The sequence below is a fragment of the Poeciliopsis prolifica genome, unplaced genomic scaffold, assembly GCF_027474105.1.
Source record: "Poeciliopsis prolifica strain line A6 unplaced genomic scaffold, Auburn_PproV2 SCAFFOLD018, whole genome shotgun sequence".
Lineage (NCBI taxonomy): Eukaryota > Metazoa > Chordata > Actinopteri > Cyprinodontiformes > Poeciliidae > Poeciliopsis > Poeciliopsis prolifica.
This window is the reverse complement of record NW_026562393.1, coordinates 7,506,630-7,520,985: the sequence shown is the minus strand read 5'-3', so window position 1 is coordinate 7,520,985 and position 14,356 is coordinate 7,506,630. Positions and strand designations below refer to the sequence as shown.

Here is a 14,356-nt window from a genome sequence, read left to right as displayed (position 1 = left end):
AGAAAAAAAGGTAAAATCAGCTTTATTTGTTTTTTAGATGTTATTTTAATACACTTCCAGTGACAAGTGTTAATTACATATTTCAACTTTTATGATTCAATTTATGAAAAATCCATTGTAAGTACTCTTTCTTACCAGATGGGGGCACTGTAGCTTCATTTTCTGCTTTAGGGAGTCAGATTCAACTATGCTCCTATATTCAGTCTAGACAAAGAGAAAATGATATTGTAAATTTATTCATTTAAAAAGATAAAACAACAAAGCTAATTCACAGATCACAGTTAATCAAGTATTTTATCAGCTGCAGAAGCAGATCTTGATTTCAGATGAGAACAAAAAACTCTTTCGTTTGGTGGATGTTTTCTTTTGGGGGAACGTGTTTCTGATCATCAATTGATAATCTTGAGCCAATAAATATGGGAGATTTTTTTAATGCTGTTTTACTTCTTGATAAATTTCTATAACAAAATGTCTCACAGAAACCATAAATAATGAAAAAAGTTTTCTTTATGACTCAGCTGCTATGGGAGAAAATCAAACAATAATCTTCCAGAGGCTGAAACTGTTATTAATTCAGGATCTTTGTTTTTTGCTCCTGGGTTTTGGATATTCGGTCTGTTCATATGTGAGTATTTTATAACATTTCATATGGAGTGACTCAATGATTACTCAGCTGGAGCTTCAGCTCTGCTGCTTCCACCTACACCAATACATTTAACTTTTTTAGTGGATCTTCTTCTCTGGTGATAATAATTTCTGGTTAGGCACTAAGATGCTTGTATTAAAGCACTTGTTTTATTTTTAGTGTTTATTTGATTTAGTATAATTTTGTTTCTGTACCTGGTTATATACACAGTTCTGGAAAACAATTAGAGTCCACTGCACTGAAAACCTCCTAGTTATTCCACCGGATAGTGATCTCTGAACTCTTCCTGAGTTAAAACCTTAGTATTGATATTTCTAAATGAAGATTAACTTGTTTTCTTTGCATTATTTGAGTTCTGAAAGCACTGTCTTTTTTTGTTATTTAGATAATTTCTTATTTTCTGCAAATAAATACCAAATATTTGCTTAGAATTTCAGATATATGTTGTCAGCAGTGCATAGAATGAAAGAAGAAAAGAACAATGCATATTAGCAAAGATGATTGTGTTGCAAAGAGCAATGAATATATATTACTGACAATATATATTGTCATTGCTCTTTGCTACACAATCCTCTTTGCTTATTCCTATTTCTTGTGCACTTTTTTCCACCAGAGTTTTTCCTTCCACTTAACATTCCACTGAAATGCTTGCATGGCAGTGGATTTTTAAAGCTCATCCCTTCTTGTAGGATGTTTCTGGTGGTGTTGCTGAATGGATAGAAGGTCGTGCCTCTCCCTGTTTCTTGTGCTCACTCTTCTACCACACTTTTTCCTTCCACTAATCTTTCCATCAAAATGTTTCCTCACATAACAACTTCAACCTGAACAACCAACATCTTCATGTTGTTCATGTTTCTGGTTGAAAAACTCTGCTTTATTATATCACTATTGACTATTTCCTATCAAATCTCAATAGCTATTTTTTAAATCAAATTTAAAGATATTATAATATGTCTGGTTGCGTTTGTATAATATCTTATACAAACGTTGCGTTTGTATAATATCTTAATTTCAGTTTTTGATTTGAATGAGTGAAACAAATACACTTTTTTGATTATGTTCTAATATCACCTTTATGGATTCATGTCTGTTTTCCATGTATTATTTCCAGGCCAGACATAAAGGTGCATCTTATAAGGTGTGAATGGATTTTCACAGATTATCTGAGTCTCTCACCTCTCACAGCAGATCACGTTATTCTGAGGCTGTAGATTAGTTGCTCTCACATTAAGCCTCTCCCCTTTAAGGCATTCCTAGAGACAGTCCTTTCATCATATTCTCACTTTCTGCTCTTCTCCTGCTTCACCTTTCCTCCCTGATTTCTTCGTTTCAGTTTTGTGGCTGTCAAGAAGATTTGAGGAAGAAAAAGCAGGATTCCTCGGAGGGGAACTCGGCCTCTCGGAACGACAGGATCACTGTGATCTTTTCCCTTGCAATCAATACTGTTTGCTTCTTCAATCCACATTTCCAGCCATGGTGGCGGGTTTTTTTCTTCCTCCTTTTTACTATTGCTGAGCTCCAGCATGGATTTCATGGGGTGTGAAATGTCAAAAACAGCAGAGTGAGACCTCATGCGCTCTTTCAATTCACCTGGATTTGGCAAAACAAGATTTCCAGTCATGTTTTCTGAGACAGAAGCACAATAATGGATCTGAGAGCAAACAATAAAGGCAGATAAACTAAAGAGGGGAAATGAAATATTACAGGCAAGTGTGCAAGGCAAATAAGATGAGTGCCATTCCTCTTCCCTGAGGCGATCTGGGTTGGTGATGCCTCTTGCTGAGGCTCTGAAGTGGTGACAATAATGTGCAGCAGAAACTGGTAATGAGTTGTTAAAAAGAGAGATTTGGGGCTTTACTGATCCGTTTCCACACCAACTGTCTTGGCTGTGGGAGTTGGATCCTCTAAATATTGTTGGGGGAGTCGGGGAGGGGCAGTAATGGGATTTAAGGATGCGCTTCTGGGGTAGAACCATAACACAGACTCAATACATATCCTCAATGTGTGTGTGTGTGTGTGTGTGTGTGTGTGTGTGTGTGTGTGTGTGTGTGTGTGTGTGTGTGTGTGTGTGTGTGTTCAAATTTCATCTTCAAAGCTTTTTCTTTTTGTACATATTATTTGTGACAGGTGCAGAGCCATTTTATTTTTTCTGCTGTCCTGTTTTTTGTTGTTGTTGAATGATTTTTCAGCCTTTTGTCCTGGACACGAAACACAAGCAGACAAGGATGGTTGATGCATTCGTTCTGAGCAGGGGATGCTGCGTTGCCATAACAACCAGCCGTTTGGCGAAGACTCCCGTGATGTCAACTCTCGTCCAGGATCGTATAGAGGCTCAGGACAAAGACACTGGCACAAGCAAGCAAACACACTGCCTACTGTACATGAATGTGCCTTTTCCCCACAGATATGTATGCTTTGCAGTGTTGTGAAAAATTATTTTTGCCTTCTGCGTTTGCTTCTTTGTTTTATATCACTAGACAGAAGAAAAAAAAAATCTGCCTGCTTGTTCTTGAAAAAAACTAACATGTCTGAAACGATGGGCAAAATTTACCCACAGAGTTTCTGTGTGTTTCAAATTTAAGACTTTTTATTCTATGAACCACTGACAACATGTCTCTGAAATTCCAAGCAAAAACTTAATGTTTGCAGAAAATGAGAAATGGTCAAAGTAACAAAAAAGACACAGTGCTTTTAGACCTCAAATAATGCAAAGAAATCAAGTTAATATTCATTTAGAAACAACAATACTTATGTTTTAACCCAGGAAGAGTTCAGAGATCAGCATTTGGTGGAATAACCAGGCTTTCTTAATTTTCTCCAGAGTGTAGCATTGTGTGGGTTGGCAACAGAAGTGACCCAGTGACGAGTGCAAGATGATTTATTTTTGCATTTCAATTAATGTGGCTACAAGATCAGTTATTTCCTAAAGATGATCCATAGCTGTACCTTTGAGAGGAGTCGTTTCTTTCGGTGGTTTTGTTTTATGAGGGCTAGAGACTGGTTCTGTTCTGTTCTGGTGAATACCTAATAATTTATGGATTATCCCTAAATTAATACCTAAGTTATTAATTTACGAAGACAATTTCTTTTTCAAATTGGATCTGATTTGAAATTAAGGAATAGCCTTTTCCTTAATGAATAAATAATTAATATTTAAAATCTATTTCTGTATTTACTCTGGGTATTTTTGTCTGGATGATATGAAACATGTAAATGTAGCAGAAAAAAAGCAGAATGAAAGGAATATGCAAGGGTGCAAATTCAGGATGTTACATGCATGTAGGTACATAAAATACTTAAAACTTCAAAAGTTTCCATCACTGCAAGTTTATGAGACGTTGCTTCAAACAGGTACAACTGTGTTGTTTACTCACCCAGAATGCAATAAACAGAAGAGAAATGGTGAGAAGATAGCAGGGAATCTCCAGATGGAAACACTGATAAGAGAAAATTGGGAATTGCGATAAGAGGAAATTGGATTTGTATTATCAGTGAGCCGCAACATCAAAGGCCTTTTGGCAGAGGGAAATGGGAAACTTTAAACCAAAAGAAAAAAAAAGTTCATTTCACAAGTAAGCTCCCCCCTTGGGGCTTGTGGGTAAAACAAAACTCTGTGAAGATGAATTTAGCTAATCTCTCTCACACAGCTTCCGGGAATTGCAAAGGCACAGGGATAGAAATTTGCCCAAGCGCCTAGTTTGGAGAAGAGAAATTTATAAAACCGAGACATCTCACACTGTTTGTTCAGAGTGAGAATGATGATGGCTGTTATGGCAAGTGGGGGAAAAAAAAAGAAAAAAACATGCTGAAAATGAGTAAGAGCTCAAATATTTCCTGCTGTGAATGAATGAAAGAGACACCTGAGTCACAACAGACACACTGTGACACAAAATACAACATGCTCTTTTCAAAAGTCTTGCTTTTTTATGTTTAAAAGTTGTTTTCTAAAAGAATATTTCAGCTTAAATTAGGTTATATGCTTATTGTTATTCATTAATGCAAGGACTGTCGCAATGTTATTTTTAGATGGCATCAAACTCGAGTTCAGAATGAAAACATGAAGCAGAGATTTAGGAGCTAATGCTGTCGGTCCAAATATTTAATGCTGAAATGTTTCAAATCATCAAATCATTGCATATCACATCTGAGACCTTTTATAAAAAAAAAACTTAAATCAATATTAAAGCTTAACAAGCTGTTCTAGTTTCAGCTGCCTTATACTCTATTATTATATATCTACTATTAAAAAAATGATTCAGATTTTCAATTCTGATCTATTTTTTCCTCACCTGTTTTTCCCTTAAAAACAAATAGCACATGACATCGCGTCTCATCAAAGCCATTTTCAAATGTGAAATGATGTTTTCATTTCCTATCCGTCAGCTGATCTGAGGCGTTTCTCTGCTCAGATGAGAAATGCTCACAGCAGCAGGAAACGGCCGAGCTGATGCTTTCTCTCTGGCTCAGTCCAACTGCTGAGTAAAGAGAAAAACAAAATCTGTCAGTTGTCTCCCTTTTTTTTTATCTGCACTGATGGGAAATGCCTCTTCCTGCTTCATCTTCAAATGCAGCATTTTCAAACAACACTTTTTAGACAATTTTGACGACAGCTACAAAAGAAAATGTCTGTTTGTTTTTTGTTTTTTTAAAGAAATCTTGTCACTATCTGGCCAATCTTTTCTGCCAGTTTCCACTTTGTTCAGTTTCCAGTAATCACAAAGATATTTTATGATTTTAATGTTTTACTTAACAGCTAACGTCTAAACATGTAAGTTTTTTCTCCCTAAATCTCCAGTTGAAGAGTTATAAATTCCCTAATTTATTGAAGAAATACCTGCAGACTCATTCAATAAACTGGAATATTTCTGAAAAATCAGTTTATTTCAGGAGCTTTATCACTAAGTGAAACATGCTATATGAATTAATTACACATAATTGAAAGACTTTAACTCTGTTTATCAGGATGATTTTTCTGGCTACAGCATTAAAATGGGAATATTACATCAAACCAATATGAAATTTATTCGTAAAAACAGAAATCTGGGTGTATGAAAAGTATGCTTAATACCTGCTCTAATACTTGTATTTAAATCTGGACAAATGTATTGGTTCCCCCCCAATATGACTATTTAAGAGCAAAAAAAAGGGTTCATTTTTTTTTTTGATGCGTAAATATTTCATGAAAAAGTTAAATGAGCACATTTAACTTTTTAAATGTGTCCATTTAAAAACAGAAAACAGAAGAAAACTCTTCTGTTTTCTAGAAGAGGAAAACAGAAGGATTTATTTTAGTTGATAAAACTGCCTTATTAATTAAATGTAAAATAAATCAAACATATTACATCTTATAAAACAGCTTTCATATGTGAGAGTGACAGAAAGCTTGCTTTAAAGCCAACTAAGAAACTAAAGTTTTTGGTGTTTAGCCTTTAATTGGTCAGACTTTCAGCTGCAACAAATCTGTTCTCCACAGGAACCTGAACCCGACCTAACCCTAACCGATCTAACCCTAACCGATCTAACCCTAACCCTCAAGACACTCCACGGTTCATAACGACTGAAATACTCACTTCAGTCCACAGTCTAATCTTCAGCCTGGTTTTCTCCAACTCACATCAACCAACAAAGATCTGCAAACCCGCTAAAGAAAACCCAGATTAAATGGCCACCAAAATTACCTTGATACCCCTAAATAAAATCCAGCTGTGTTCAGAGGTTCCGAAAACCCATCAACTAATTTAGTAGCTGATTAATCGTTAACTGGAGTACACAGACTCAAACAAAATCTCCTGAAGAAGCAACACAGTCAGAGCTGTAAGTCAAAACTGAACAATATATATATATATTGCATTTTTGATTAAAAATAAATAAATAAATACAATTTTTTTTTATATATATAATAAGGTTCAGATACTGTAAAATCTTCTAGTAATCATCTTTAGCGATCCATTTGCCAACCTAATTTTAGCTGTTCACATTTACTCTTCATCCAACCTGAGCTGGAGCCATTTTGCAAATAATACAAATGCACGCCACACTTTTGAAGATCTTAAACTGCGAAACAAACAAACAAACAAACAAACAAATAAATAAATAAATAAAACCATGCATCCGTGTGTCATTTTAAATGTGGGAGGAAAGTGATTTATTATTATGTTTCCTGCTGATGACTGGATTTACAGCAGAAGAGGTCAGGAATCAAAGCACTTTCTCTCCCCACCGGTGCAGGAGAAGAGAAAGAAGAGAAGAGAGAGAGAGAGAGAGAGAGAGAGAGAGAGACAGAGAGAGAGAGAGAGAGAGAGAGAGAGAGAGACAGAGAGAGAGACAGAGAGAGAGAGAGACAGAGAGAGAGAGAGAGAGAGAGACAGAGAGAGAGAGAGAGAGAGAGAAAGGTGGTGGTGGAGCTTTTGCAGATCTCAACACTATTGGATGTCTGTGTGTGTTTTCCCTCTCGTTCATAGTGCCGCACCCTGAACCTCCCGCGGCACACACAGATATCTGACTTAGTTTCCGGCAGCAGCTGGAGCGCAGGAAGGACGACGCTTCGGCACCTTCCCGGACAGGTTCGGAGCCGGAGATGGGAGAGGATCCGCGGCTATGACACGGACACAGCGGGCGGGCAGGATGGCTCTCACCAGCCGGGGGATGTTCATCTTGATCGGAGGCGCCTGCCTCTGGCTGCCGCTGTTTGCGGAGGTACGTGGGGGTTTCTGTGCGCTGCTTGAACATCATGAGGTGCATTTTTTTCACCCCCATATGGCCTGATTTTAAAAAATGCTCTGCTCTTTTTTCTTCTACCATTTATCCCGAGATAGTCACGCTCTACTTACCTGCACCGCTATTTCAATGCAACCCCACCTCAATTAGGCTGATAACTGGGATGAGGTTTGCATTATGTGCTGTTCTTCCACCGCTGCTCCCAACAAAGCAGGTGCATGTCGAGGCGTTAACAAGCAGCAGATCCGCATTTTATCCAGCGACTGTTTAATCGCAGCTTGAGTCAACAGATTTTATTGATTGCGTCGCAAGAAGCCATGCATGCGCGGTGGCAGATGAAAGCTGGCGCGCCTCCTTCCACTCTCCTCCTCGGATCTCATGGCACGCAGCCGTCGGTGGCTCCTCTGGTCCACGCAGGTGTTGCAGAGATGAGCCCCGCACGCCTGGTTGAAGCTTGTCGCAGCGATCTGGTCAAAGCTGGACAAGTTAACCCAGAAGAGCCGCGGGGGGAACAGGCGCTGCTGTCAGATACTGTCACTGATTTACACAAAATAATGATTTATTTTTCCTTTTATTTATTCCCTCTTGAGCTGCAAATCAAACAATTTCTATAAATTGTTTGATTTACAGAGATTGTAAATCAAATTTATTCAATAATTTAGCCTATATTGAATAATTTCTTGATGTAAACGTTACAGTTTCCAGTTCACTGTTTGCACATGATTTGACTCTTCAAAAGGGGAAAGGCAAGAAAACATTCATATTCTGCAAATCTGATAATCCTCAAAGGTTAGAAATTGGTTACGAGAAAATAGCTGCTTTCAAAAACATGCCCACATTTACATTCAGAGCAACAATTAAGACTTTAATATTGTGTATTTTCTGGGCATGTAGTGCAAATTTTATAGCACAATCAAGTAAGTATATTACCTTCAGTTGTTATAATAATGCTGTCAAACAGGGCTTAAAATAAATTTGACTTTGTAATTTGACATCTTGAAATCGGGCCTTAGGATCGCAGCTCTGCTTTTTGTGGATGATGTGGTTCTGTTGGCTCCATCAGGATGTGATCTGCAGCTCTCGCGACCCGACCCCGGATAAGCGGCAGACAATGGATGGTTGGATGGAAATTGGGCCTTTGTCTCTTTAAAAACTCCTGCTCTTTCTGAAACTACAAGTTGAGGAAGTCATGACATATACAGCATTTTTATAACAGCTGCAGGTCACAGATTTCTCAAACATGCATGAAAGAATCAGGGCAACACTCCAGGTATGTTTTTGCAGAGAGAATAACATAATATCATGACATAAAGTTTAACATCTCAGATAAATTTAGCTATATTTTGCATAATACTGGCCTTGTTCTTGATAAATATGTTTTTAAATGCTTCCTTTTAAAGGAGTCTTGTATGAAGAATTCATGAAACTGCTTTTCATTTGGGTCTCTAGCAACCCGAGCAACTCAAACTCAAGCGCTCCAGCACGTGTATGTGCTGTACAATGGCTGCTGGAAAAAGACAAGCGTTTTGTTGTTGACTTACCATTCAGAAACCACTTGCTGTTTGTTGTTTTCAAAGATGTATGGGTGAATAATTGTTCATCTGTTTTTTTTATGTGGGAGTGTTGAGTTGGGGGCGTGGCCAGTTTATTTGGACTTAAAGTGACAAGAGGCCCTAAAAGCAGATCATTCCAAAAGAAACTCTAAAAAGGCTGAACAGAGCAGAATAAAATCTCATGATTTTGTGCAAAAAATGTAACAAACATGTTTTGTTGCCCATAGACTGATCCTAACCTGTTCAAGGAACATAATGGGTCACCTTTGATATGATCATGAACGTAAGGTCATAAACAGTTCAGATCCTTCATCTCTCACTTGGTTCTTCCTCCCTGATGTGCTTGTAGATCATTAGCCTCTGCAGAAGGTGGTTTGCATGTAGCTACAGTGGGCGCAGCTGTGAGACATCACAACAGATTACCGCCGTAATCGAGCCGAGGAATTGACACAAATGAAAATATCAGGAGCCGTGTTTTTACGACCACAGGTCACCCGTTCCCGCTCGGAATCATTAGATACGCCGGTTTCCTCTGGGAAATAGTTGCAGTTTGGGTTTGTAGAATATTTGAAATGATGTAGAGCTAGAAAATAATTGCATTGTGATGAGGCAAAGACTCACACCTTATTGTTTTTCTTGTCTGGCATTTAGGAGAAATAGAAAAAATCTTCGGTCTCTGCTGGAGCTGCACATCTTGGACTGCAACAGGCTCTTGTATTCAAAGTGCCAAACATTGATCTCCTGCGAGCCAGTAATGTAAATGGCCAACAGAATGCCATGCACTGCAGGATGTTCCGACAGCTGAAGTAAATGACAATGGCTGAGATGCTAACGGTTCTCAAACTGCATTGTTACGCCATCATTCTTATTTTACTTGAAAATGGTCTCAAAACAACAATATTATTGTTTATCGCAATCATTTCTGGGACAATTTAACATCCAGCACAATTTGTTAGCAATGCAGGTCAAGTTACTGCCAAACAACCGTTTGTATCTATATCTTCAGTTGTATTAATATTTTAAGACTGATAATTACAAAATAAGCCTTGGAACCATCCTTTCATATGTAGTTTTAAAACGCTGTCAACCTTTCAACTTTACTGGGATGCAAATGTTGCTGAAGATATCAGAAAATACCCGAAAACCAGCTGCGTATTTGAGTGATTGAGGAAAGTCACAACATGCAACTCAATAAAACAGAAGTTTTGCTTATTTTAGTGAAACAAAGTCAAGATGGTGACCAGAGTCAGGTTTAACGGGATGCGGAAAACTGTTTGATCTACTAAAGAAATAATATTTTGCTAATGCTAATAATTACAGTAAATTAGTAGATAGGAGTCTACATGATTAGATATGAACTGATGACACCAACATTTGATGGTAAGTTTAAAACGTCTCTCAATTGTTTCCAAAAAGAAATACTATAACGTCATGATTTTCAAATACCTGAGTATTGTTTATATTCATAAAAGTCTCAAAATATGTGCCTATAACTCTGATGTAAAGTACAATATCCGCAAAACATGCATTCAATAAAAACATTGTGGGCCTTTCTAAAGTCTGGTCCAGATGGTTAAACTGTTTTTGCTAACTTTTATCATCGATTAGCATGGCTAGCATCAGTAGCTATCGCAACTGCCGGAGCAATTTCCAGCAGTTTGGAAACTTTGAACTGGAGTTTTGTTAAGTCGGATTGGAGGATATTCAATGATTCAATTTTGCTTTCTGAGGAAAGTGAAGAATGAGCCACCAGCACTTGAGATATTCTCCACTTCTCTCCCAGTCAGAGTCGCTACTGTTTGAAGCAAAGTTCATCTCATCTTTTTGATGTTGGGGCTTCTAAATCACAATTGATTAAATTGAATTTGCCAACATGTTCTTAATAAACGAGGACACCGTTGGATCTGGCCCTGTGTGTGCAGCGTGTCGATGTTGAGCGAAGAAGAGGCAGCAGAGATCATCTGTGTGAAGGTGAAGCAGCTTGTGTTTCATCGGCCTTGCTGCAGTTATTCCACAGAGGCGAGTGTGTCCTTCTGTGGTTGTATCCTGATCTCACAAATAAAATGTAACATCTCATGCTTCCCGGTACCGGTGAGTGTCCTTATTGTGTGCATTTAGAAACGCTTGTCAAGTTTTCACTAGAACTGAAAGTCATTCACAAATTAGTAGTAAAAGCTTCCGGAGCTTTTTCAATAAAAAGTTAACAGAGACTTATCAGAAGAACCTTGTACAGGTCGAGGTTCAGCCAAAATCTGTGCAGACTGCAGGTGAATGACAATTATACCACAGTGAATCTTTGAAAAGCAGAAGTGGAGCCTCTTACATAACCAGCAAGAATGCAGAAAGTGGTTTCTTAATAGTATGTCAGCAACAAAACACTTGTTTTATCTAGCAGCCATTATACAGCACATGCAGCAGTAAAACCAGCTGACCAAACGTGCTGGAGCTCTGTTTTGGTTGCTAGTAACGGCACAATGCCCGCCAACTCTGACATAACATAAAGTTATTGCAAAGAAATTACTTGATGTTTTTTTTTTAAATGCTTGGGCAGTTTTTTTGTTTTGTTTTTAATAAAAGCACAAAAATGTGAAAAATGTGAATTTTCCACAAGAGATGCAAACGTACAACAACCCAACATGTTCTTCTCTTACATGGGATAAACCAGATGAGCCTGTTTAATGTTGCGTCTCATTTTGCAGATGGTGGCTCAGGACAGCTACCTCAACGAGGTGCAGAACTCAGGTAGGCGGGAAGCGAACCGTCCACTTCTCCACCTGCTTCTCCTACGCCATCACTCTTTACTCTTTCAGCCCTTCTCTCCATTTTATCCCACATTCTGACTCAGACAGCACAAAAGCATGCCTTAAATCTCCCCGTCTTCACAGCTTGCAACCCTCTTCACCCCTCATTCAATTCCTTCCCTGTGCGCCTCTGAGAAGATTGGGAGCCATAATGCTGACGACGATGGGGGTGGGGTGAATATCTGTGTTTTTATGGCACGTTGATAAACGAGGGAAATTCAGGCTTAATGCTTTTCCAAGCCCACCATCCATCAGCAGCTTCGGCCTTCCCATCATGAGAATGCCTCTGCACTCTCCAGAAACCCCTTCAGCAGGTCAAAACGTGAACAAAAATCTAATTAAAACCTGCTGAAAATGACCTCATTTGGTTATTAGTTTAATTTCTGCGAGGAAAACGCCTTTGCCTCACACACACACGGACTCCAAGCCTGCGAGTGTGAAGCGTATCAAACGCTCATTGTGGCTGGGAAATGGATTATGAGAGCTGGGAGGCTGAGCGTCCCCAAGGCGATGGGCAGAATATGGCTGTCGTGGCAGAGAGGAGCGCGGCGGGCGTTGAGACGAATAAAAGAGGCTGAATGAGGCAAAAACGATGAGAGAGGAAGTAAAATGTAGAAAACATTGGTTATTGTGGATGCAGAGACACACAGGCGGGATTTTGGTTGAAGCTTCACAGGTTATTAAACTTGAGCTAATATGAATAGAAAACGTTTTATAGAGCAAAATACAAGCAGAGCTTTTTATTTAGAGTCAGTATAGTTTGGAAAAGATAAATAAATATAAGATAAAGTCAAGGATTAGGCACAAATATGTATGAGATTCTTATAGAAATAAAGATGGGGATATAGACTTAAAAATGTAAATTCAAATAAAAGTGATCAATAATCATAAAATACAACAAACAACAAAATCCTTAAGCATTCAAACATTATTAAAATAAATGTTATGCCTATTTTAATGTATTTTTGTGGATGAATTTTGAACCTCCTTTAAAAGATGGGGGAATCTAAAATGCTGTTAATATTAAAGATGCTCTAGTCTGTCCAAACAAATCAAATCAACTTCACTTGTTTTATTTTTCTTTTCAAATCTACCCTAAAATGTCACAAATACAAAAAAATAAAGCTTAAAAACTACAATTAGACGCCTCAAAATGATGCAACATGAGGTCAAAGAGGAAAACAAAACCAAAAAACCCAAACAGAAACACTCAGATACTGAAATGTCTTCAATATTAAGAATTTAGAGCTTCTTGTGTATTTTTTATTATACTGACGTCTCCATGCATTAATATTAAGATGGCAAACATAACCAGGTGGATTATTATGATTAATATTAAAATGAAAACAAATATTTAAAGATCGAACTACAGCATCTACTAATCCTGACCAAATCCTTATTAACTTTAACATGTAATTTTAATCATAAAAGCCTTTTTACAACTACTTACCTGACTTCAGAGAGCTTAAGTTATTTAATATTTTAAATCCTGGTGCTTTGTTAACTTAAAGATAAATTATTAATGAAGATGGCAACGTTTGCAAACATTTACCTCTGTGTAAAATATTTAACTTGCATTTAAAAAGCGCCATGGAGTTACAGTCTGGAAACTGTTCTCTGCACTCATTGTGGATTTTTACATCAAAACTGAATCAAGACAAATAAAAACAGATAAATTAAAATAAATATGAAAGGAAGACAAGTTTTGTTTTTAGATGGCGTCATTTTTTATTCTTTGTGGTTTCATGCTGAGTAATTTTTAGAGCCGGAGTCTGCATCCTTTACAACCTGAAACCCATTTTTACTCTCAGGTTGTGCATTCATTCCTGTTTTTAGGATTTAAAACATAAAATTTAGCAAAGAAGGATGGATCTCTATTTTCTGTTGGACAAAAAAAAAACAAACACACAGACTCCAACCTAAACATTTTTCTAGCACTTTAGTGTTTTTTTTGTGGAAACACAATTGAAATATTATAGAAATAAACTGCAAAACAGTCAAAAACTTGAGTTTTGCTATAATATCTAAATTTAGAAACAATAGCTGGTTCCTTTTTTAATTTAGCCGAAGTTAGTAAGAGCTATAGAGGAAGGTAAAGTGTCTCTTGTGGCTCCGCAGTCGCAGGTTGCAAACCTGGTTTAGAGTATAGCTAGCAAACAAAGCCTCTAACAAAAACAATAAATACTCATAGAAATGTTTTTATGTGCTCAAAAAACACACAAACAAACAAAAAATCACTTCAGCTTTAGTTCCCCAGAGAACTGAAAAGTGTTAATTAAAAGTGGCACATAGCTGCTGGTAAAAGTTGGGCTGATTTGTTTGTAATTTGGTGTTACGTGCTGCAGATGTGGGACGACACCAGAGGACAAATTTGGTGGAGACAGTTATCAGCGCCGAACAATCAATGCAGCAAGTGAAGGTCAGCAGACAGTGAATATCTAAGAGCCAGCAGGAAAAAAATGAAATCAAAACTCAAATCAGAACCACAACTTAAAAGAAAAGGAGAAACTTTATCTTTAGAAATAATCTTCAAAGTGTGCCTTTTAAATACAGTTTATCTTCACTCATTTTCTCCACTGCATAAAACACAAAATCTCACCAAGTATTGACTAGTTTCTAGTGCAAAATATCTTAGTATA

The 14,356-nt window shown here is 37.5% G+C and overlaps 1 protein-coding gene across 1 annotated transcript in view; it reads left to right on the top strand.

Moving 5' to 3' along the window:
• Nucleotides 1-14,356, top strand: part of LOC129368018 (neurotrypsin-like) — a 37,632-nt gene that overhangs the window by 2,286 nt on the left and 20,990 nt on the right. The window contains exons 2-3 of the mRNA XM_055042780.1: nucleotides 7,108-7,342; nucleotides 11,616-11,658. Coding sequence (XP_054898755.1) covers nucleotides 7,244-7,342; nucleotides 11,616-11,658 — 142 coding nt within the window. The 5' untranslated portion in view covers nucleotides 7,108-7,243. The remainder of the gene's footprint in view (nucleotides 1-7,107; nucleotides 7,343-11,615; nucleotides 11,659-14,356) is intronic.